Raw genomic sequence first — 25967 nt, 5'->3', positions numbered from 1 at the left:
CCATTAGTGTTAACATAATTTTGACTAAATGTTAAAACATGTGCTTCAGTTTAAAGTCTAAATATTCGATTGTAATAAAGTTGTCATTTTTCACCCTCCGTAGATACCTGCTAAAGGATCACAGCTCAAAAATAACATCATTCTTAACTGAAATAGTCTAAAGTGATATCCTACATGCTTACATTTGAAATTTGTCATTTTTAACCTTTAGCAAGTAGCTCTCAGAGGGCTTAGGACCACCAGTAAAGAATCAAATAGCAACAATATTATCACATTCATGATAAGCAACCTCAAAATAGCACAACATGACACTCCACTTCGCCTCTAGTACTGGTCCCCATCAGTTCTAAAAAGGAGTAACTTTAACCGCTCATATCTCATTACGGGGTGAACCCCAATGGGTGGGCTGATGTTTCTTGCACAACTTCAAATCCTTCTAATCGTTTTTGCTGAAGACGGCTATTGGTTTTACTCTTAAATCATAAGGGCAGAAATTTCTGGCACAAAATATGGCCTACAAAAAATGATTTTTTTCCTAGAGGGCCAAAAAGTTTGACATCTTGTAGAACTACAGTGTACGAGGAGTTAAATGGTGTACCTTATGTGGGGTTTTTCTTGTACCACTGCGTCAGGAGGAGACGGTCAAAAAAACAAAAGATTCTTTTAAAGAATTCATAAATAATTCTTATGAACACAAAATTCTCAAGTTTTTAAAGCACGGACTTTGGGACGTACCTGCCGGAGCTAACCACCATGGGTTGAGAAAACGGGCATTGGACAACCATTGATTGACGAGCTACAGTGTGGTAAAGGTGGGAACAGCCGATGACACGACGATATGACATCACTGTATTGTCACGTACCCGGTCCTCAATAATGTGGCACTATGACAGCAGTGTATCATTGCGTGCCCTGTGATCAAACATGGGAATGCGCCACAGAGAATACAATATTTAGCACTTCTACAGCATGATATTGTAAGAGATTTTTAGATTTTGCACTATTACATAATGTGTTACAGTACGGCATTAATCTAATGGTAAACTCATCTCTCTCTATTATATAAAAAAAATCCTGGGACGAGACGTGATTTTTTGAGAGAGACTCTTTTAAGTCCCACAAAATAAGACTTTGTGCCAAGAGATTTAACCCTGCCCAGGGCTGGAAATAAAAGACAAAGAGTAGATGACAAAGTAGAACATCGTGAAGAACTCCAAAAACGCTGGCCCGGTCCACATGCAGAGCAGGTTGGAGATAATGAAAGTACTAAAATTCGAAAGGCTCAAAAAAAATGATACTAAAGATCGCATTAGTGCTAATAAACGTAAATTATTACTCGGTTAAATAATGGAACAGCAAAAAGAGATCAAATATATTGTTTGGCTTTAAAGTAAGTCGGAGATTTGTAGATCGTCTAACGTATTTATGCATGTACCACGCGCACATTTTTTCCCCGAAAATTAGCATTAGAAAATCAGGTGCACGTCATACACAAGGAAATTTTTTTCTGTAATGTTTACTTCTTCTGCTTGGGCTCGCTCGCGCTTTCTCTCTCGCTCGCAACAGAAGAAAAACTTTCGTCATGCAGCAAAAATAGAAGGGCATTTCGCGGAAAACGTGCCCTAAACGCTTCCTATACAATCAACACATAGATGGGACAAAACAGTTTCCACGATTTTCTTTGTAAAAATTAGGGTGCGCGTCTTACACAAGGGCACGTGGTACACGAGTAAAAATGGTAATTTGTGTTGCCATCAGGGAAAAGTAATGTTTCTTCCCAATGAAGAGGCCTATGCGCGTGAAAGTGAAATCCACATATGCGAGAGGCAGAAACGCGAAGTGGCTGGCACGTAGCGCAGGCCGGAGGGGGTTGGCGAGTGAAGTGAGGAAGTCTGTATAAAAGAAAACGTCTCAGTCTACTATACCTAATAAGAAAAAGCCTTGATGTTTGTTTTTTATATATATTTTTATATTTTTTTATACTATTTACTTCTTCACAGTCTTGTTAACTTCCCACATGAAACAAGAGTTCTAAATCGATGCTTTGAGAATTTTTTTTTTTTTTTTTTTTTAATACCTTGCTTGCACTTCGGTTTTTTAAGTGGATGTCAAAGGTACCGAGGTCCCACTGTGAAAACTTACCAAATGTGCCTACTTTGAATCATCGAAGGTGTCTGGTTTAAATAAATATGCCTTCTAGGATTTGCTTGTGACAGCGGAAGTAAAATGTTTTGTCAGAGATTCTTGGTCACGTTTTGTCGCGGTACACACGATAAAACTGTAAGTGCGCAACAGAGCCAAACCACAACGAAACAGATTGAAGTGCTACAAACGACTTAACGTATTTTGGAGCATTTGCTTTGTCACTTGTGCCAAGGATATAGTAATAAATGAACTGTGGATGGTGTTTTTGAATGAGCGACTGACTGGTGGCATTCAATCCACAAATACACGAGGAGAACATGGAGAACCAGGCACTGTGCTAAAACATCTGCGCTAAACTTCAACCTGATTAAACTAAATGTATGCCTGTAATGTCTGTTCAGTTCTTGTCACTTGATTGCAATGGATTTCAATCCTTCACTTGCTAGACCACCGAAGCACACGTGTGCATTATAATATTGGCAACAGCAGGCAAAATCATTCAACATAACAATGGTGTCCAATAGTAGGATAAGCTTCCATATCATAAAAGACTGTAGGCAATCGTAAGTGTGACTTTTTCTTGTTATGATTGTCTACAGCACAGAGACAGCAGTTTGCCAGCAGCCACACCACATCCACTCCACAAGAGGTCATCCACATGAAGCCAAGCTCATTGGGGCCCGGCCAGTACTTGGATGGGAGACCATTTAGGAAAAGCTTGGGTTTCTGCTGGAAGAGGTGTTGGTGAGGCCAGCAGGGGGTGCCTACCTTGTGGCTCCCAATGCCTTCACAGTGATACTGTGCTGTAAAGATGGGGTGTAAAAACCAAGGTCCTGACTCTCTGTGGTCATAAAACATCCCTGGGCATCCCAAAGTTCAGGCTAAATTGCCCTCCATGGCCTAGTCATTCTGGCCCATTAATCATCCCCTGTCTCTAATTGGCTTTCTCTCTCACTATGAAAAGTGCTTTATAAATGTAAAGAATTATTATTATCAACATTTAATAATGTTATTGACATCATTTAGAGATATCTTTTCAAGCTGAAACTGTGCCCATGGGGGTGAAGGGTTCTATGGAGGAAGACTAAACGGTGTGGTGAGGTGCACACAGCCTGACTCCTTTTAAACTGACTGAACCGCACACAATTTTTCCCCCCTTCCTAAAATTCTGGGTTTGTAATATTTTGTGCAATCAAAAGATGTGCATCAATACTTTATAACACTTGGCTTGGGGAAAAAAAATTAATTTTAATGCTTTTGTCTTTACTTTAGGACCCCAATACCATTGACCGTAATTATAAAATGTATAAATGCAAGCTGTCTGTACAGCAGATGGCAGTAATATACCAAGAGAATCCAAACTGCCATAATACAGAAGTGCAAGCTGGGTATTTTTTTTTTTTAATTCGAAAAGAAAAAAGAAAAAAAGCTTCACTTTAAAATACAGTTTCATGTGGCAAATTTACTGTGATTGTGAAGAAGCAGCTTCAAATTGTAAAACTGCAAACTTGTCCTTTAACCCTTACATTGTCTTTGGGTCAAAGCTGACCACATTTTGTGTTTGGAATCGGCGAAAACACCTTACATGTCATCTGCTTAACCCATGACAACCTCCTCACTGCTGTCTGTTCTAAAAGTTAGGACCATTGGTACTGCAGGTGAAGACGGTCACTCAATAGAAATTAGGCTTGGGGTGAAAGATCTTGACAACCAGGGCACCTAAAAGGGGGTGCCAGAATCTAGCAAAGAAAAGATCCATAAGGCTCAGAATTTGGTCAGCATGTGGAAGATATTGTAAGGATTAATTGAAAAAATAATTTCAAGTATCTTAGCAGTGGAAAAGACAGGAAAAAGACACCGCTTTGATCCGTAACACACATCAGTCCGTCATCTCAGCTTAGTTTTGTGTGATTCCCTTTGACATGAGCCCTTGTGTTTGAAGCTGTCATCTCACATACTGGCTGAGAGCTTCGTCTTTCACATTTAAAATATACCGTAAATACTCGAGTATAAGTCGGGTCTTGAAACCCAAAAAAGCGATCAGAAAATCAGACCCCGACTTATATGCCCGTTCAAAAATGTGACTTTTTTTTTTTTTTTTACATCTTCCTGTCTCCTCCAATCTTGCGTCAGTTTCTCAGACACATTGAATTTTGTTGCAGCAACGCAGTTACCAAATTTCTTTTGCTACTTCAACGACATTTAATTTAAAACCAGCGTCACTTTTCTTCTGATCGAACGCTCTATCATAGATAAGGGATGCTCTTACGGTAAAGGTGTACGAGGGTGTGAGATACAGAAAACAGTGCAAAGGTCGGCTAGGAATAGTTCGGGTATTACCGTGTGGTCACATAGGCAGAATAGAGAGAGAGTGGTAAGGAGCACACGCTGATACAGCGCATTGCCACACCCACATAGAAAAAAAGGCCGTGTGCTCCAGGTGGGCATTAGCATATCATAATCTCTTGGACCAATAGCGTGAGTTTTCCACATTCGACCAGAAATTATACGGTAAAAGCAAGTCCCGACTTATCCGCGAGTATATACAGTACTGGTGGAGGACTAGGAGCAGCAACGTAACACCACCACTCACCCCTAAGACAACGTCAAGTGGGCTTCCAGCTTTCAGGGCCAGACGATCATGGTCATTCAGTCAGTCTCCCGCTCACTTTATCCTGAACAGGGTTGTGGGGGTCTGCCGGAGCCTATCCAAGGAAGAATGGGGCACAAGGCAGGGAACAAACCCCAGACAGGGTGCCAGTCCATCACAGGACACACACACAAGGGCCAATTTAGCAGCGTCAGTTTACCTAAACCTGCATGTCTTTGGACTGTGGGAGGAAAACCACAAAGACATGGAGAGCAAATGAAAACTCCACACAGGGTGGACCTGGGATGTGGACCCAGGTCTCCTTACTGTGAGGTGGCAGGGCTACCACCGTGCCACCCAGACGATCATTGTAAGCTGCACAAAACAAATCGCTCCTCATTCACCAAGTATATGCAGATAATAAAGGTTCATTAGTACGTCTTTCCTGAAGAAGGGGCCTGAGTTGCCTGAAAACACTTCCATATTGTAATCTTTCTAGTTAGCCAATAAAAGGGGTCACTTTGCTTAACTTCTCACCACATCCATAATGGCTAACACGGTACAACACCCTAGTACTTGGTACAAACTCTAAATGCACCCTATCACGTCAAGTGGAAGGACTTCTGAAAGCAACACAAACTTCCTCAGTCCATGGGATGCTGTGCTAGAAGTCTCCATGTTTTGCAACCTTTGGTAGAGGAATGCAGCGCTCAAAACGGAGCAGAAACATGGGCTGATCCTACAGAGGTGTTTTTGACATGGCTCAAGCTGCCTAACAAAAAAAGGAGGAGAGACACATTCCCTTGTGCCATATTCCAAAGGGACAATTCTTGAGTACATGAGGAACAAAACATCCAGGACCTGGAGGACAATCATCATGTCCTGCTTTTCCCTTGGCTTTACACGTTCACTGGATTTGAAGCCTGAGCATGTCTGGGATTCGGTCGGACGACGACTGCTGTACCAGGGACCAGCAGCTGTTACCGCAAATGAACTTTTGGGCATGGATAGAGGCTGCTTGGCATGCCATTTCACAAAAACACATCCAGCAACTCTTCCTGTCCATGCCAGATCATATATAAGCAGCCGTTTCCCTCCGTGGCGGATACACCAAATACTGATTATAGTGCAGTCCTCATGCGTGATCAAGCTGTACTTCTAACCATGTGCGCCATGTATACATGTATGTCCCATATAAAGATCACTTTATATCTTGGCCGGCAGAGTGTATATACTGTATGTTCTAGGTAAACTCTCTTTTTATGTGTATCTTTGCTGGCGCTGTATTATTGTCAACTATTCTGAAGAGACATGCAAGAAAGAATTGTATTGGGGCATGGGACAGTAACCTTCAACTTGAGTTATGGCGACATCCTGGCCAGCTCAGCTCTAGTGGAGTGCCTCTTATTAATGCATAGCAATAGCTGAACAGACGGCTTGCATCACTGACCCACTACCAGGCTGCTTCTTCATAGTGAGACCCAAAGCCAAAACCGCTCTTCATAAAAAGGTCCCAAAAGTGAAGGATTTATTTTATCAAAAACAAACATCTACAACTAAAGGGAATGTCTTTAACACCAAACGCACACTAGGCAGCAGTTGACGTCTGTAGGAAGAGCCAAACATGCAGTTGATCAGCTTTGGAAAGTTATATAGACACACACACACACACACACACACAGTGAGTATAGAAATATTTGAAATATTCCCATCTTCTTTTTTTTTGCTTTACAGCCTGAAATGAAAACACACAAACCAATATTTTTTCCAGCTTTACTTACTCAATGCAATTAATAACATCCAAGTGAAAGACATCACAGCTACAGTGAAGCTGTTCCTGGAGCATTCATTCCCTTGCTTGGTAGTGCAACTGACAGCAAACAACTGACTATGGGTGGCCAGCCACTTTCTAAAGATCTCAGGGATAGAGTTGTGGACGGACATAAGGCAGGAGATGGAGACACAACAATCTCAAAGGCTTTATCAATCCTGAGGAGCACAATAAAGTCCATAATAAAGAAGTGGCAAGTGTTTGGTACTACTAGGACCCTCCCTGGATCCTCCAAACTGGATGGAAGAGCAAGGAGGAAACTGGTAAGTGAGGCCACCAAGAGGCCAATAGCCACTTTGAAGGAGTTACATGATGTTATGGCAAAGAGTGGTCATTGTGTGCATGTGACAACAATTCCACAAGCGCTCCACAATTTTGGTTTGTTCGGGAGGGTCGCAAGGAAAAAGCCACTTCTCAAGAAAGGCCACATTAACTCTTTTAGGGCGGATGTCGACTTTTGTCGACAGGAGGGGTTGAAGGCGAATGTCGACATCCAGGGATAGGGGCGACAATCAGCTGTTAATGGCGACAAATCTCACTGTCACGTCACAGGCATTCCCTCTGTGCTTGGAGGAATGCTAGACTTGTTGACTCGGCAACTAAACCTTGCGTGTGCGCGAGTTGCGAAATGTAAACAAAGGCAAGATGGCACCGACATGTGAAAAGGCAGCGAAGCAAGTGCAGAAAAGAAAACACTTGGCAGACGTTGTTTTGCGCATTACCGCGGAGTCGGACTCTTGATTTTTCAGAATCGGACTTTATTGGCAGTGATCAGGAGATCGAGCAAGAGAGTGAGTAGCAGGCATCAGCTGATCAGACACCAGCCGATGCCGCGCGAGCGGATCTGCTGCCAGTTGAGTGCCTTCGCGCAGCCGATGCATCTACGGCAAGGTTCGCGTGGGATAAATACACATACATTGATCCGTTGAGAGCCGATATGGCTACCGGAGTTTACAAGACGGCATGGCTTGCTTTTGGACACGACAGATCACCAGCTGCTGTACTTCAGGCTGCTCTCTCCTGATGCTGCTTTTCAGCTACTGTCAGACGAGACAAACAGGTAGGCAGAGATTTTTTTTGAATCGCGGGCTGCGTTTGCATCGCATTCTCATTTTTCAAAGTGGAAACCCACAACGAAAGACGAGATGAAGCGCGCTGTGGCATTACAAATAGAGATGGGACAGAACTGGTGATATAACTTCAGGGAGCATTGGTCCAAACGTGTTTTGTCCCCTGGTGGCTTAGGTACGTGCTGCTGCAAAGTTTTATTCACTTCTGTAATAAACAGAAGCAAATCCCATGGGGTGAGCCAGGCTATAATGCCATACATAAAGTTCATAAAGTTTCAGAAGATGAAAAGAGGTGACAATACGGTTTTCATGCAGGCAGAAAACTTGGTAGCAGTGGCATGGCACGATGGCAAATGGGTGACTTGTCTCTCTACAGTACACACTAACAATATATGTTAGAAAATGCAGCAACAGACAATTGAAAAATAGGCATCAAAACAACACATTGAGAATTCAGGCTCATACAACATGCAAGACAGTAACATTCGTCAAAAGTAAATATCTTTTGTTGATTTGATATGTTAAACAATTGCTTTGTGTTCTTTTTTAAAAAATGTTAGTTTTTGGAAAAATATTCAGCCCTGGGAGAAAAGAAACAAAAAAAAAATTAGCCCTAAAAGAGTTAAGGCTCGTTTGAGCTTTGCCAGAATGCACCTTGAAAGGTCTTATGGTCCGATGAGACCAAAATCAAACTCTTTGGCCTCAATACCAAACGGTAGACCAATGCAGCTCACCATCAACAACACACCATACCTAACAGTAAAGCATGGAGGCGGCAGCATCCTGCCGTGGGGCTGTTTCTCTGCCGCAGGGCCTGGGGGCTCTCGTTAGGGTAAAAGGAAAAATGGATGGGGCAAAATACTTGAGGAAAACCTGCTACCCTCTACCAGAAAGTTGAAGATGGGCAGAATGTGCACCTTTCAACACACCAGCGACCCGAAGCACACAACAAAATTGACCACACAGTGGCTGAAGGAGAGAAAAGTGAATGTCCTGGAGTGGCCAGTCAGAGCCCAGACCTAAATCACAGTGAAAATCTGTGGAAAGATCTGAAGATAGCAGACCCCCAACGCTCACCATCCATTGTGACCGAACTTGAACAGTGAAACTGTAAAGAAGAGTGGGGGGCAAATATGACTCAATCTGGATGTGAGAAGTATCCCAACAGACTCAAGGCTGTCATTAAAGCAAAAGGGGGTTCAACACATTGACATTGGGGGGGGTGGGGGTGAGCCTTTCTTAATCTCAGGATTTCTTGTTTTTGAGTTTTTATAATTTTTCTGAACTGTAGCCGTGATATCTTTCACTTGGATGTTTGAGGTTGCATTGAGTAAGTAAAGCTGGGAAGAAATATTTGTGTGTCTTTTCATTTAAGGCTGTAAAACAAAAAAAAGGAAATATTTCAAAGGGGGGGATTCTTTTCTATACCCACTGTATATATTTATTTGAGAAGCTGCTTACTTTGCATTACAGTAATCCCTCGCTACTTCGCGGTTCACTTTTTGCGGATTCACGACTTCGCGGATTTTATATGTAATCATATCTAAATACATAACGCGGATTTTTCGCTGCTTCGCGGGTTTCTGCGGACAATGGGTCTTTTTACTTGCTTCCTCAGTTGGTTTGCCCAGTTGATTTCATACAAGAGATGCTATTGGCGGATGGCTGAGAAGCTACCCAATCAGAGCACGCAGTTAAGTTCCTGTGTGCTGCTGATTGGCTCAGCGACGGAGTGCTGCATTAACCAGGAAGTCTCATCTCACTCATTCAGCATTAACGTGCTACTGCTTCAGGGGCCGTGTCCAAGCACCAACAGAAGATGCAAATGATTGCAGAAAACGTAAAAGTTTTGGATATGTTGAAGGAAGGGAACAGCTACACCACTGCAGGACATCGATTCTTTTTCTTTAAAAAGGAGGAAAAGCATATAAGATCTACGGCCGCAGTGTCCTTTAACCAGGGTGCAAAATGAGTTGCAAGTGGACGTGATAAGGCAGTAGTCTGGATGGAATCTTCTTTAGGAATCTTTGCAACAAGGTCGACGACGTCATGGCCGCCTACAAGCTGCTACGTGTACTTCGCTATACAGTAAGTGTAAACTTATCTACCGATTTCATATTGCTTAGCAGTTGTCCCTGTTTTTAATAGAGTAAATGGTGGGTTGTAAACAATACAGGGAGGGTTTAAAAACGTTCCAAATACACGTTAAATAGATAAATATAGTGTCCCTACTTTGCGGAAATTCAGTTATCGCGGTCGGCCTTGGAACCTATCTCCCGCGATAAGTGAGGGATTACTGTATACACAAACACTCTCAACAGAAAAAGCAAATAATTTTCCATTCTCAGAGCATGGAAGCTTTAGGCTGCTTGACGTCAATAGCTGCGTGAAACCCCAACATGTACCACCATCACCAGAGTGCCGCCGATGCAGTGCTGCTAAAGGAACCGTTAACTGCTTCTTTGCATACCTAAAGGTCCCAGCTAAAGAGATGATGCTTTATCAACATGTCCACCACTCCCGATTTCATAATGGGCGAGCTCTGAAAAGTTTCCCAGTTAGAAAGGAAAAAGAAAACAAGAACACAACACGTTACTCTGGGTAACAGAGAGCAGCCAAAAGGCCATGCCGGTGGGCCGAGTACATTACTAAAATGACATACAGGGGGCTGAACTTAACACAAGCCAGTTTTAAATAATGTGTTGGGTTTCCGGGGTGGTGGTTCTTCTACTGATAAGTTAGAAATACGGCCAGATGGTTAAAATCATTTCATGTGGACAGGCGTAGAGTGACAGATTGATAAGGTTTGGTTACATCTTGCAAGTATCTCAAAAGCTACACTATTAATATTTAAAAAAAATTAAATACACAGACGAAACAATAACGGTATATAGTAAAATGTGAATAGGGAATAATGAGCGATTTTGAGCGAATGGCTTGCCCTTGTCATCATTTTTTGCTAACTATGACCTGTGCCCAGTGATATACTGGTGCCCAGTCCAGGGCTCAATTCCAGCGTATTCTTAATGCTGCCATTACCGATTCCTGCCCCTCATAAATCAATACTTGAAGAAGCAAATGAATGAACTTTGCATCATTTGTACCCTCTCTGGTTCCGAACTCCTCACTTTATTTACTGCCATCTCTGAAAAGTAACATTTGAGAACGTTTTTAATCAGCAAATAAACCAAATTTTGTAACAGTAGCTTCTAGAAGAAAGCATTGTGAACTATAAGCAGGAGAGTTCAGAAAAGCACACAACACCACCATACACCGATCAGCCACAACATTAAAACCCCGTTGGATTATCTGGCTTCAATGGCACCTGTCAATGGGGTGGGATATGTCAGGCAGTTCTTGAAGGGGATGTGTCGGAAGCATGCAAGAAGGGCAAGGGTAAGGATCTGAGCAAATTTTGACAAGGGCCAAACTATGAGGACTAGCCAACAAGGTCAGATCTTCTCCAAAATGGCAGGTCTTGTGTGGCGTTCCTGGTATGCAGTGGTTCCAAGGGAGGACAACTGGCAACAGGGTCACTGATGTGCTGGGGTATGATGGCGAGCCGGTCTGCTCTGTTCCCACAGAGGAGCTACTGTAGCACAAATTGTTGAAAAATGAGGGAAGGTGTCAAAACACAAGAGTGCACCGCAGCTTGCTGCATATGGGGCAGGCCGGTCAGAGTGCCCATGCTGACACCTGTCCTTGACCGTAAGCGCCTAAAATGGGCACGTGAGTATCAGACCCGGACCGTGGAGCAACAGAAGAAGGTGGCCTGGCCTGATGAGTTACATTTTCTTTTTTAGATCATGTGGATGATCGGGTGATGTCGTTTACCTGGGGGAATAGATGCCGTATGGGAAGAAGACAAGTTAGCAAAGCTCTGTGATGCTCTGGGCAACATTCTGCTAGGAAATTGTGGGTCCTGGCAGTCATGTGGATGTTGCTTTGACACATACCACCTACTTAAAAAGACTGCTGCAGATCACGCAAACCCTTGCATTGTAACAGTTTTCACCGATGGCAGCAGGATAACGTGCCCTGCCACACTGTAAGAAAAATTGTTCAAGAATGGTTTGTGAAACATGACAAAGAATTCAAGGTGTTGAGATTTGCCAGATCTCAATCCAATCGAGCTAGAAAAGCAAGTCCTATCCATGGTGGTCACACCTTACTGGAGTTAACATTCTGGTGTCAGATACCACCTTCAGTGGTCTTGTGAAGTCCACGCGTGGACAGATCAGAGCTGTTTTAATAGAAAGAGGGGGACCTACACAATATTACCCAGGGGGTTTTACTGTTGTGGCTGATCGGTGTACGCAAATACAGTTTACTAAGAATGGAAATTCCGGTACTTTTTACTTCAGTTAATAAGCTCGTGCCACTTGTGTACAGCTCAGGGTGGCAGAACCCCAATAACGCTAATCGTCTGTATTAGAAAATCCTATCCACAAATTTACTTATTCTAGTTTTATGATTACAGGGACCTGGGTTCGCTTCCCGGGTCCTCCCTGCGTGGAGTTTGCATGTTCTCCCCGTGTCTGCGTGGGTTTCCTCCGGGCGCTCCGGTTTCCTCCCATAGTCCAAAGACATGCAGGTTAGGTGGATTGGCGATTCTAAATTGGCCCTAGTGTGTGCGTGTGTTTGTGTGTGTCCTGCAGTGGGTTGGCACCCTGCCCGGGATTGGTTCCTGCCTTGTGCCCTGTGTTGGCTGGGATTGGCTCCAGCAGACCCCCATGACCCTGTGTTCGGATTCAGCGGGTTGGGAAATGGATGGATGAATGGGTGATTACAGGGAGCCCAACACCTACCCTAAGAGTGACATATTATCAAGGAACACACTCGGTGTCACTCACTTTGGGACAATTTGGAACCACAGAGTGTCCTAACCTGCCTGTCTGTGGGATATGGAAGGAGAACACATGCAGGCTGCTATGGTGAGCAGGTCCACGCAGCTGTCAGGAAGCAGCAATGGTCACTGGGCCGCCAAGTCAAAAACACATTTTTTTTTAAAAAAAAGAGGGGTATTGTTCAGCTAAGATTACAACACAGTGCGTTCCTCATTTATACAAATTCGTAGTTTTCTTACATGACAGAAGTCTCATTTGTTTTGCTTTGTATATTGTGACATCATTCATCAGGAAGGGTGTAAAAGAGCAGATACAAGAAGATGACTATTTTTTCAGCGTTTCCACAAAGACGTGATAAAACGTGGACATGAAATAAACATCACATGATAGAACGGATAGTCTCAATTATTTTATGTGCCCAGCATGGGATGAAATGTCCCGACACTGTGTGCAGTCTATAGGTGAGCCGAGGCCCACCCACCGCTTACATTCACACCTTACCTCTCTCTTCGCCGGAAGTTCATAGTCTTGGGAAAGGCTGAAGGCAAATTTTGACAGCACTCTACAAAAAGAAGAGAAAAGGCATTAACTGTCACAAACTCACATTTTATGGAGGAGAAGCTCAACACGGCTAGTGGTACTGGAAGCTGTGGCTTCAGGTCATTTACAGCTACGTAAGGAAGGCTTATGTATATATGGATGTGATGGCTTTTATACTCTTTCAGTATTGTAGTTCGTTAATGTCTGTACCTGGGTGTTTGGGTAGCTGTGGGTCAAACTTAAAATGGAGTTAGTGAAAATGTAAACCTTTATATTGCATTTGAACTATTTATACCATTAGCAAATATGTATGCAAACCAACAGTTAGTATGAGCACCCCAACCAGGGCAGCTTCCATTGCATTCACAATGGGTACTGACCAATTATAAAAATGGATTTAAATTCATTTTGGCATTCTGAATCAAAAGGGTTACCACAGTTTGGCTATCATATCAGCAAAAGGTGGCTACTTTGATGAATCAAAAATCTGAATAACATTTTGTACACTTAATGATTCCTTGACTTATTTTTTTTTTTTTATTTGCCACTATTTATTTGTTCTGGGCCAGTGTAATACTGTCCAAGTAGTAACACAGTATGTTCCGACAGACTGAGAGTAATCATCACAAGTTGGGACACCTGCACAAATTGTTTGTTTCAACTTACAAGGCTTCATTTACTTTAACAGCTGTAGGACATCTGTAGGTTGTAACCTATTAGCTGTTCCCTGTAGAAGGGCCATCCTCTTTAATAAAATCCCTGTGTGCGTCCATATGCCCGTGTCTTCTGGTGAAGTGCGCATGCGCGGGGCACGGTGCAATACTTCAAAGGCCACCTGACGCGTCACATAAGACAGAGAGGGCGGGACCTATAAAATATCGCGCGGCCGATCCAATCGGATTTCGGTAAATGAGGTAAGACCTAAAACATAACGCACGAAAAATCCAATCGGGTACTGAGACGCGGAGACCAGCTTCCCCAAAGAGGTGGGATTAGTGTTTGTTGTTCACTCTGAGGATGTCAGATTTGCGATTAACAAACTTGGCCCGGTAAAGTGTTTTCCTAAATATAGGAATTTTCATAATATTACAATAGGTTGACTTTTAAAAGTAGATTTATTTTCACGCACATAAAATCCGTTGCTGGGGAGACGCCATACATACAATAATCAGCTGCACGCCAGCACAGATTAAAATACTTGCTGGAGAGACGTATTACTGTGAGAGAAAATTAAAGGCACACAATACAGTGACGCATATTACAGCCACATACAAGCCAGTATTACTGTAACAGAAAATAGACAGTCCTTTGCCATTTAATATAGACTGTTCCTACTAATGTTTATTCACTACTATTCTAGCGCCCGTTATTGGAACGGGCTTAATGTCTAGTTTGTAATATTCTGGAATGTCCCTTTTTTAGTTTTTGCTAACCTAAACTTTACATTTAAACTTCTGGCAGTTTACTGCTTACCTTTTCACTATTTCAGGTCATTCATTGCATTTCAATTGATTAAACTTGGAAAAAAACCAAGGTGTTCTAAAACGTCTTGACTGGTAGTGTATGCGTATACACTATGTGATATGTGAATTTCCTCTTGGGATTAATAAAGTATCTATCTATATACACAAATACATTCCCATACATCTACAGAATGGACCAAAATAAGAATATCTGCTCAATGCCACTTTGGAGGTGATAAAGGAGCACAACCTCAAGAGTATGGCCACTGCAGCCTGTCTTGCTCTCTACTGTGGCCTAAGCTACCAAACGTGGCCTACAAGTAGACAGATCACTAAAGAAAGTGATCACAGTGGGTGCCAGACAGTAAAGGTGATGGATGCTGGAAATTTTGACCGTGATGCACTGATGACTGTCTGTTAGCTTTGGGGGATCACAGGGTTTACTAATGCACCCTGCACGACTATGTAAGTCGGTTTGGATAAAGGCATCGGCCGAATAAATAAATGTAAATGTAATGCGTACGAGTATGAAAACTAGAAAAGAAAAAAAAAAGCCCCCCATTTGCTCAAAGTGTCAAACTAAATGTAGGGATAATAACATTTTCAGAGAAAAACAGTCTGTGAATCACTAAATAAACTGACAAAATTCTCAAACCTTAATGGGAACTCGGACGTCTCGTATGTTGAAATCTTGAAAATTCCTCTTCCCTAACTACTTTGCTACTACTACTACTACCTACTGCGTTGCCAGGGTGCTTGTGGGTAATTGTACTTTCCAGGGCCAAGACAGAAAGAACCATTCTGTGAAACCAGTAGACAGGAAAAGCTACTGCCACTGGTTTACCCACAGCTAGGAACGATAATGGAAAAAATGTCCTGAACAAATCGGCAAACATTTAGAAGCAGGACGTGATGGTCACACCAAAGGTGGAGCTACGTGCTTTTGTCAAATGTTGGTGTTACTGTGCACATGGTTAGAACGTAAGAAATTTGACAAATGAGATGAGACCATTCAGTTCATCAGGTCCATTTGTTTAGCTTGTAGCACGGGTACATGATTAACGTCGTCTTAAATGTATTCTGTGCTGAGTCGCGTCTTTCGTAGCGTTTTCCTGTTTACATGGTCTGTGTATCCGTGTAAATATTGTCCCCTGGACACAAAGGGGAAAGAATAATAACGTGGCACTGTGGTCCCTTCTGATAGTTTGTCCTGTGAATCCCATCATTTGCATCCAGGTCATTTACTATTTAAACAGGAGGACGAAAAGAAGGAAAAAATCCTGTCTACTACACTGATACTTCATCTCAGAGCTAAGAGAGAGCATCGATCGAACCACCTACACCTTCCTCTGCTTGCCGCTTTCAACACCAGACTTGACAACTTTACCATTACAACGCAAAAAACCCTATAGTTCCTGATTACACCGAGATGCTGAGGAGAAGCACGGTGAGACTGTTTTTTGTTACTTGGGAGTGGAGCAAGCCATCATTTTCATCCGTGTATAATTTTCTTTCCAGCTGAACAAGGTTCACGATCACTATTCATCATCCGTTTAACCATCTGGACTTTTATGTGCATTTCGTGTTTCCGTGTGTCTTATTTGTTTCATGTTCAGTGTGGTGTCAAAGGAGGATTTGTGTTGTATATTAGTTTTTTGCTTTACCTTTTAATTATTATTATTACATTCTGCTGGTCACTTTTGAGGTTGGGTGTGATGTGGGAGCTTTGGAGGGAGTGAATTATATATTGTTCTGTTGTTTTGGTTCTTATCACTATTAATTTCGCTCTATTACGTAAAAATATCCTTCGACGTGACAAGACTTTTTGGAAGAAGTCCTGCAAGAAGAGACTTTTGCCTTGAGATTTTTTGAAGTCCCGCCCTCCTCTCAAACAAGACCACAGTCCTCTCACCTCTCATTTGTGTGAATGCTTTTGTCAGACACACTTCCTGCGCTTTCAGCTCTTATACATTTTAACGTTTTCCTCACTTTAAGTTTCCAATTAAAGAAGACGTATTATGTCCAAATCTTATTGAAGAATTTCATCACGAAGGGTTACCAACATAAAAGAATGAGCACACGGGCAATCCTAGCACAGAGAAACGAGGAACTCAAACGAATCAATGCCAAAAATGTTGATCGGTTACACATCAAATTGGTTAAATGCGTCCAAAAATGTCGAACGGTTACACGGCAAATTGGCTAAATGTGTAACAATAGAGTATGCTAAAACAGATGGTGGTGATCGTGTGGAAGATGAAAACAACAACTTACAATATCCCATAGAATATCTACAACCGTTAACAATGTCTGGTCTTACAATGCATGAATTACTGTAGAAAGAAGGATGTATCCAAGAAAGGTAATGTAGTACATCTATCGTGGATCTCATTAGACATTAGATCCTGAGATGCCATTTGTATTAAAATGTTAATAGTTTCCTGTTAGAATAGCTTTTGCGAAGACAACTAACAAATCTCAGAGCCAAACATTCAAAAAAGTCGTTTTATTTAATAGAGAGAAAGAAACGAAATTCAATCACGGGCAGTTATACGTTGCACTGATGCATATGTAACAATTCCCATGAAAATAAAAATCTGTTTAAACTGTACAATATATCCGCATCCCCATACGCGAGCGGCAGAACCACAAAGAGGCTAGCACATAGTACAGGCCGTGGGGTTAGCAAGCGAATCCCCCAAGTATATACACATTATTATTTTGCAAAATGTTTGCTTTATGATTATTTAACTGTTGATTGGGGACGTTTATTTGGAAGAAGTATGACTTGTTTGGTATAACGTTCCTCAGCTTGCCAGGCCACGGGTCTTGGTGGTGTAGCTGCCGTTCTGGGTGAGTGGGTCGGCCATTACAAGCTGTCCCAATATTTCATCCAGGTTGTCAAGGTTTCTGCTTCAACTAGAGGCGTTGAAGGCTTCGCAGACAGGTCTCAATTATCCAACCGGACCTCCACTAAGTATTCACCTGAACAAACCCGAGGTGGTATATTTTACTCATCAGTTAAAAAATGTAAAATAACGCATAAAAGTACTCACCTTAGCTCACATTTTATCTGCACCCAACCAGGACTGCGCAGAAAGGACCAGGGCTGATACCACTTCTCCACGGTCGGTAAGCTGGAGCAGAGCACCTCTAGCCACAAATGTAGCACCTGCTCACTGCAGAGTGAGGACAACCATTACTACCAAAAACTGAAGTGGTTTGCTTTTTCATCCTTACTACACATCCAATTGAGCAACCATTGCAAATATATAAACTCCATCCATCCCGCTATATCCTAACTACAGGGTCACGGGGGTCTGCTGGAGCCAATCCCAGCCAACACAGTGTGCAAGGCAGGAAACAAACCCCGGGCAGGGCGCCAGCCCACCGCAGATATAGAAACTCTCAAAGCATTAATCTTAATTTAAGAAAGGGAAACACTGCACGATCATTACAATCTGACATTGAAACAACATCTTCATTCAAACATTTACATGTAATGACCTGTAGTAAAACCTCTGTTAGAAGACAGGAGCAGCCCTTTCAATGTAGATCTCCACCTCCATAATCAATCCTGATACCCAAAAAGCTTCGCCAAAGTGGGCCTAATCGGCTTTGTTCACCTCATTAGTTTTAAAAAAGACACACTGAACAAAGAAGTACTTACTTCAAACCAACGCAGATTAGCGAGCGGAACTTGACATCCATCTGTGCGTGAGCTGCGTCGTGGGTCATGTTTACTGACTGCACAGCCTGCAGTGACAGAACAAGTGTCATGCATTAAACCTCCCGTCACCATTTACCGTCGATTAGAGGTCTTAAACATCACAGGCAAAAATGCATCTTTGTGAAGCTTGTGCAGCCATACTGTGGCCACTTCATTTTCACACCACCCATACAAAAGGTTAGCTCTGAGCTAATAAATACAAATATTCACTCCCGTGTGTTTGTGCTTAGTTGCTTTGGGTGTGTGCTCCTTTTAAAAGTTGAGTCTATTAAAAAAAAAAAAAAAAAAGTACGACTACTTCATGCCAAAACCACATGGGATGAATAAGGCATTCTTGAGTAAGAAAATAGAAGGGTGGGTAAAACTGGAATAAAAAACACTTCCTGGAGAATTCAGATCCCCTTTAAAGCAAAGGCACCCCTTCCAAGTTTTAGGACTGGCAAGATGCAAGTCTGGATGAGAAGTCTTTGAACAGCTCGACTTCAAACGTCGTCTACAAATACTCCACAAATAGCCAAAGCCATTTCCAGATGACAGCATGTTTCCAGTGACGGTCCCTAACCCTTCTTGCAAATTAAACTTCCTTCTCCATTAATCAGCACAATTTTCAACAACCACCTGGAAGCATTTGCACACAAAAATGCCAATTCTAGATATTTCACTTAAAAGTCACAGATAGTTTATAAAAGTTGCAAAAATGCAAACCAAACTAACACACATACTTGTAAACTGTACTCAAGGAAATACTGGCTTTGTCCATTTGTCATCTTACAATGTCACAAATGACCTGATTAAAGAAACACAGGCGGAAGTAAACTTCAGTTTATATAAGAAACAGGAATGGAGATGAGAAAAGACAAATATGTATATTAGAACATTTGTCGTGAACCAGGAAATGCCTTTGCTTTTATTGCTTATGTGTGTGTGTGGTTTTAAATTGGGTGTAGTATAAAAATGTAAACTTGTAGATGACCCATCTCAAGATTGTTGTAACCAGCCATCTGGCCTTTTTTCTAAAGCTACATTTTTCAAGACGTGGTGCCATGGAATTCATTCTGGTAGGGATTACTGGAATGTGTCCCACCTGGGACGCTATTTTTGTAAAATACCAAGAACCATGTTAAACAAATCCAGTTTCTGGTGGTGCAGTTGGAGTGAGGCTGCCTCACAACTCACAAGGAGGAGACCAGGGTGTACGCATGTGGGTGTTCCCTGTATGGAAGTTTGTACGTTTTCTTAGTGTTTGTGCGAGTTTCCTTCAGGTGCTCTAGTTTATTCCCACAGTCCAAAGACATGAAGGTTAGGTGAACTGCCATAGTGCACGTTCCTGCCCTTGTGCCCTAAACTTGTTTGAGATTTCCCTGAGACGCTACCCTGAATGAGTTAAAATAATGGACAGATGGATTATCAAGTTCGTATAGTACATACATACATTAAAACAATGCAGGATACTTTAAATGACGGCATCGCAACAGAAAGCCACTCAGGTTTGTTTACGGATGCTCAGTCAAAAATTATATTTTTTGGTTGAATTATCTCCCTTTTATTTTTTTAAGGTACATTCACGTATAATGCGAAAAGCACCTACTGCAATAGCCATGTTTGTCTGTCCTACGACATAAAACAACTTGGCTCCCAATGGCAGATTTTCTTGAAATTTGACACACTTATTCTTCAACTGAAATTTGACGGGACTGTTCAATTTTCTTAGAGGTATCCCAAATACAGCACACTGTACACATTTTTGAAGTTTCTAAATCTCCCATTGGGAAGCAATAGGAAGTTTGCTAACTCATCCATCTAAAAACAAAGAAACATTTTGTCCGCCTTTAACGTCAAGTTAGCTTACTGCTTCAGTTTTACATTAGGAGTGGTTACTTCAACTTGTACATTTTTTTTTTTTTTATTATTACATCTTTTCCTTATTAATCAATCGATAGCCAGTCCTGACTGGGAAAACAGTGAAACACCTACAGCTGGGCCTGCTGAAGCAAGAAGACCTCACTGTTCTGTACAGGATGGGGCGGGATCAGATAATGGAGTACTGCCATATAAGGAAGATACGTCTTTAGATGTCAGTCATTTTCTAACCTGCTTAGTCCTGAATAAGGTCAACGTGGGTTGCCGGGGCCTCTCCCAGCACGCATAGGGTGAAAGGCAGGAAGCCAGTCCATCGCAGGGTGAACACACACAAACACCAATCACACACCAGGCCAATTAAGTACTGCCAGTCCACCTAACCTGCATGCATTTAAATCAATTCTCTAATGATGAGATTCTTTATTTATTGACTATGGTAGTAAATGATAATGTTTCTTTATTCATTAATATCCTTTATTGTACCAGAATGCAGGGATACAGTAAGTCTCACTATATGCTCAGTCTGCCTTCAGTCTACACCTCCCCATACCTCAGTCACAGCACCTCACTTCTCCTTCTCTTTGAAATCAAATCAGGTAAGTGACTCAGCTTTTTTAAAAAAAAAAAAATCATCATAAGACCAGTCTGAATAAAGTGCAAAACCATACGGTTGACAATCATGGCGGATGAAACAGAGAAGTCAACTCACTCTGTAAAGCAGCTCTTCAGGAGTTAAGACTTTGCCATCTTCATCCAGCCTGGAAGAGACAGAAATAAATTTGGATGTGAGCGTCAGTAGGCTTTGTGCCCCTAGGAACCAAGTTACCCAAACTATTTTATAACATTTCAGTAACTATTTACCATTCTGATGCTGTTCTTTCTGATCATAAAACAGGTCATTACGATAGCAATGGACGAGAAGAACTCATAATTAATTGCAGAATTGCGGTATTTCAGGATTCCTCTAGAGTGCCTCTTTCTCTTGCATGATTTGGCTCAAAAACTAACCAGGACATCGACATCTCATAACAGGCTTAAGTTCTGAGTTTGGTATTTTTCCATCCAACCATTATAGCTCTCGATCATCCTCAAGAAACTGTGACACACATACACATCATTGAGATATCGAGGTTTTCTGTATCAGGGGACCCTAAAACGTCAAGATTTGTCCAAAACTGGAGATCGAATTTTTTGACGAATCTAAAGCTTTCGCTCCTCGCCCGTAGACAATAGGTTATGGTGGAGGAGAGCACAAAGCAATAAGTAAATAAACAAACATACATTTAACATCAATAAACATACATTTATGCTCCACACTAGACACCTGGGAACCCAGAAGTGTCTACCTATTAGTAGACACACCATGTTAGAGCTGTTACACAACAGAAAACCGTAACCATTTACAGCCTTGGACAGGACTTCCAAGTTAAAGCCTACTTACTTATTAAGCTTAAATCACCAACTTTATCACACCACGTCATTTTAATTTTCTGTGTATCTGCTTATTGTTAGGTGTTACTTTACTACTGGCATATTGTGTATGTCTGTTTCGGGACTAATTCTCCCCCAGTCCCGTTTTGGGCCAAGGCTGAATATTTTTTCCAAAAAACTTTTCTGAAAAGAACACAAAATCAATGGTTTCACACATAAATCAAAATATTTATTTATGACAAATGTCACTGTGTTTTATGTTCCATGAGTCTCTACACTATGTGAATTCACATACCTGTTGCACAGCATAGTCCTGCAAGGTATGGTAATGCTAGAAGCGGCCAATGGCATGCATTACACCCCCAGTATGTGTTACACTGGCACCGCTACTTCAGGCATCTGTTGCCGTATTCTGTGACCGCTATGGCAGCTGGCAATCTTTGCACAACTGGTGGCAACCGTCTTTGATCAGCAGTCTTCATGCTGCAGCCAAATAACTGGTGGTGACAGCGGTCACAGTATGTAGCAGCACACGCCTGAAACAGTGGCACCATAATGCAAGCCGCATACTGACAGAAAATAGAACCAAACTATAACCTGATAGGGAGTTTTATCAAAGTTTACAGCTGATTATCACCCTCAACCTCGGATGTCGATTAATGTTGCCATCCACTCAACCCTGTGTGTCGACGTAAGTCCACACCTGCCCTGAAAGAGTTAATCAGATACGGATGTATTAGTTGCTATTCTACTTTACTGTTGCATTCAGTAATCCGTGTCTACTGTACAGTACGTACTATATTGTTGCTTCATGTCTTATGTTTCCACACCAGCAGGACAAGCAATAAATACATTTAATTCCAAAAATCAACTGAATTCAATCGTATGACATAAATGCAAACACCCTACCTGTACGTCTTGCACAAGACCAGCCTTGAATACACGGAATCAAAATCTCTCTCAACTTCCCTTCCAGCAGCCTTGAAAAGAAATAAGACAAAAGCGGTTATCAATTAAACTTTTCTAAATCATACAGTTTTAAGCACATTTTACTAAACTGTTATGAACTTGTGCAAGCAAAAGCTTTGGCCTTCTTAGTTTTTGTCTTCCCTTCCAAATTCCAAAATATACAAGCTCCATGGATTGTCGGGAAGGCGGCTAAAGATAAGAGGAATCATAAAAGACCAAAGAGCCAAGGAGAGCAAGTGACAGGGAGAGATGCATGGACTACCGAGTGCAGAGAATAAGGTTACCTCACCTCTTCAATAAACAGCCATGGGTGGCAGGGGCCTCCAAGGATGGAGGGTTTCTTGAGGCCATGCTCAAAGATAGCCTTCAGAGTTGGGCAGAGGCTACCACGTACCAGATCCATTATTGCTTCTGTTACTGTGTCATCTCCAGCAATGGAATACTGAAATGTAAAACAATATAGTCGATGATCTACAAAACAGAAGCATATTGGGCTTTCGCTGCTACTATAATCACAGAGAGTTTCCTGTTGTTAAAAATAAAAATACAGGATCTACTAAAATAATATACAGGGTGCAATGCAACTTAATGAATATAATACACTGCCTGGCCAAAAAAAAAAAGTCACCACCTGGATTTAACTAAGCAAATAGGTACGAGCCTCCTATTGGATAATTACTGCATGGGCGATTATCTTTCAGCTGGCAACAAGTTATTTAACCCCAACTGGTGCAATGAGCTGCTTCTCATTTCTTAAACAACTATGTCGAAAGACACATCTCGTGGTCGTGGAAAAGATGTTAGTCTGTTTGAGAAGGGTCAAATCATTGGCATGCATCATCTAAGGAGATTGCACAAACTACTAAAATTGGGTTAAGAACTGTCCAACGCATTATTAAAAACTGGAAGGATAGTGGGGACCCATCGTCTTCGAGGAAGAAATGTGGCCGGAAAAAAAATCGGCGATCACTTAAACGTTTGGTGAAATCAAATCGATGAAAAACAACAGTAGAACTCAGGTCTATGTTTAATAGTGAAAGTAAGAGCATTTCCACACACACAATGCGAAGGAAACTCCAGGGATTGGGACTGAACAGCTGTGTAGCCGTAAGAAAACCACTAATCAGTGAGGCAAACTGGAAAAAAAGGCTTCAATTTGCTAGGGAGCATAAAGATTGGACTCTGGAGCAATGGAAGAAAGTCATTTAGTCTGATGAGTCCAGATTTACCCTGTTCCTGAGTGATGGGCGCATCAGGGTAAGAAGAGAGGCGGTCAGACTCTACCATCATCAATGCAAGATCTTGGTGAAAAATTAATGCAACACTGGATGGAACTAAATCTTGTGACATTGCAGAAGCTTGTCGAAACAATGCCACAGCGAATGCGTACCGTAATCAAAGCTAAAGGTGGTCCAACGAAATATTAGAGTATGTGACCTTTTTTTTTGGTGGCGACTTTTATTTTGGCCAGGCAGTGTATTTCAAACCTATAATCTTCAGTCACTGACACGCAGCAGCATTCGAGTTGATTACGACACTAGAGCACGTAACCCTTCACTGTACACTCTGAGCTGAATTTGGCCTCGTTATTACACACATTATAGAGTTTGTTGATCTTCAGCAAAATAAGGCCAACAGCACAACCCTCCCAATTGTTTAGATTACAATGATGAAAAGATACACCGACACTGGCAGGAGGTATTAGGACTTCATTATTTTACTGCTATATGGCCTTTGTAGCATGCGGAGGATATAAAGGATAATTGACCAGAGGAACGTACATTGTAACAGTATTAAGGGCAGTGACTCACACTCGCACATCAGAAGATCATTTTGCATGAGCAGTTCTTAAGCATACAATACATTTTTTAGTCAACCACTTTCTATCTCAGGCACAGATGGCTACAATCTTGATATACAAAATAATCTAATTATTAAATTCAGTATATTTCAGCAAGAACACCAAAGAAACAGCAGACTGGTTACAGAAAATTTTCAGTAAGCTGAATGTTAGCTTATGGCCTATTAGTTCAGTTCAGTCTCTCTTACTGCAACATCGCCTTAATTGTTGTGTTAATTGTGACTAAATGCCTTTTTCTGAAAATCCACAAATGTGCTTCCAGCTGCATCAAGCTGGGCTTCAAACAGTTTCTCAAGTTTATTATTATTTTCATGAGTTTTGATAACAGCATGCGTGATTTAAAAATTAATGAGTTAGTGATTGATAAATTGAGGTTAAGCAATTTTTTGTGATTGATGTGCCTGCTCATTAAAATCCCCAGTAGGGTATAGAGTGCTCTCCATAAAGTTTTGGACAAAGACATATTTTTACTTTATTTACCCCTCTGCTCCACGGTTTAAAATTATACACCAAACAATTCAGTTTTGATTAAAGTGCACATTGCGGACTTTCATTTACGGGCATTTGCATACACTTTTGTCACACCACCAATGAAAGTCATAATGAGTCCAACAAAACGAGAATAAAACCATTAGAGACATCGGTAAAACCTTAGGATGACCTGAATCAACTCTCTGGAATATCATGAAGAAAAAAGAACACACTGGTGAGCTCAGAAATCACAAATGGACTGGTGGGCCAAGGAAGACCTCCACTGCCAATGAGAGGAGAATCCTCACTACGATCACGAAAAAGCCCAAAACACCTGACTGAGAGATCAGACACAATCTTCAGGAGACAGAATTGTGCGTGTCAGAGACGACTATCAGCAGAAGATTTCATGAACAGAAATACAGAAAGCACGCAGCAGGATGCAAAACACTAGTTAGCTACAAAAACAGGACAGCCAGATTACAGCTTGTGAAAAAGGACCAAAAAGAATCTGCAGAATTCTGGGAAAAGGTGTTGTGGACAGACGAGACAAAGATGAACCTGATCAGAGTGATGGCAAGAGCAGAGTGTGGAGACGAAAAGAAACTGCCTGAGATCCAAAGCAGACCACCTCTCATCTGTCAAACGTGGTGCTGGGGGTGTTATGACTTGGGCATATATGGCTGCCACAGGTACTGGCTCTCTTCAGCAGTCGCACAATGAATTCTGAGGTGTGTAGAAACATCTGATCTGCTCAAGTTCCAGTAATCACTCCAAAAATCACTGGACAGTGCTTCATCCTACAACAAGCTAATGATCCAAACATACTGCGGAGGTGACACAGGCGTCTTAAATGGCCAGGCTATTCACCCGATTTAAATCCAGTCGAGCAGGCCGTCCATATGCTGATGAGAAAACTTCAGGTGACAAACCCCAGAAACAAAAAGCAGCTACAGATGGCTGCATTAGAGGCTTGACAGAGCAGAGGAGATCCTCAACACCTGGTCAGGTCTATGAATCTCAGACTTCAAGCAGTCACTGCATGCAAGGGATATGCGACAAAAGTCCTAAACATGACAACGGCTTTAATAGACCTGCCATTGCAAATATTATGGTTCCCTGAAATGGGGGGAAACTGTGTAGAAAAAGTGTAATTTCT

The 25967-nt window shown here is 41.8% G+C and overlaps 1 protein-coding gene across 2 annotated transcripts in view; it reads right to left on the bottom strand.

Annotated features, from left to right (window-relative positions):
- sgsm3 (small G protein signaling modulator 3) overlaps positions 1–25967 on the bottom strand; it is a 73629-nt gene that overhangs the window by 1526 nt on the left and 46136 nt on the right. The window contains exons 15-21 of one of the 2 annotated variants that reach the window (XM_028815226.2): positions 22766–22918; positions 22417–22487; positions 20786–20834; positions 18157–18242; positions 17543–17665; positions 12985–13045; positions 10107–10178 (exon numbers count right to left, since the gene is read on the bottom strand). In XM_028815226.2, coding sequence (XP_028671059.1) covers positions 10107–10178; positions 12985–13045; positions 17543–17665; positions 18157–18242; positions 20786–20834; positions 22417–22487; positions 22766–22918 — 615 coding nt within the window. The remainder of the gene's footprint in view (positions 1–10106; positions 10179–12984; positions 13046–17542; positions 17666–18156; positions 18243–20785; positions 20835–22416; positions 22488–22765; positions 22919–25967) is intronic. The other variant, XM_028815225.2, reaches the window with a different exon arrangement.

This window comes from Erpetoichthys calabaricus, chromosome 12 (genome assembly GCF_900747795.2).
Source record: "Erpetoichthys calabaricus chromosome 12, fErpCal1.3, whole genome shotgun sequence".
In the NCBI taxonomy this organism is placed as follows: Eukaryota; Metazoa; Chordata; class Cladistia; order Polypteriformes; family Polypteridae; genus Erpetoichthys; species Erpetoichthys calabaricus.
Note: the sequence above shows the minus strand (reverse complement) of the source record. Positions and strands in the feature narration are given on the sequence as shown.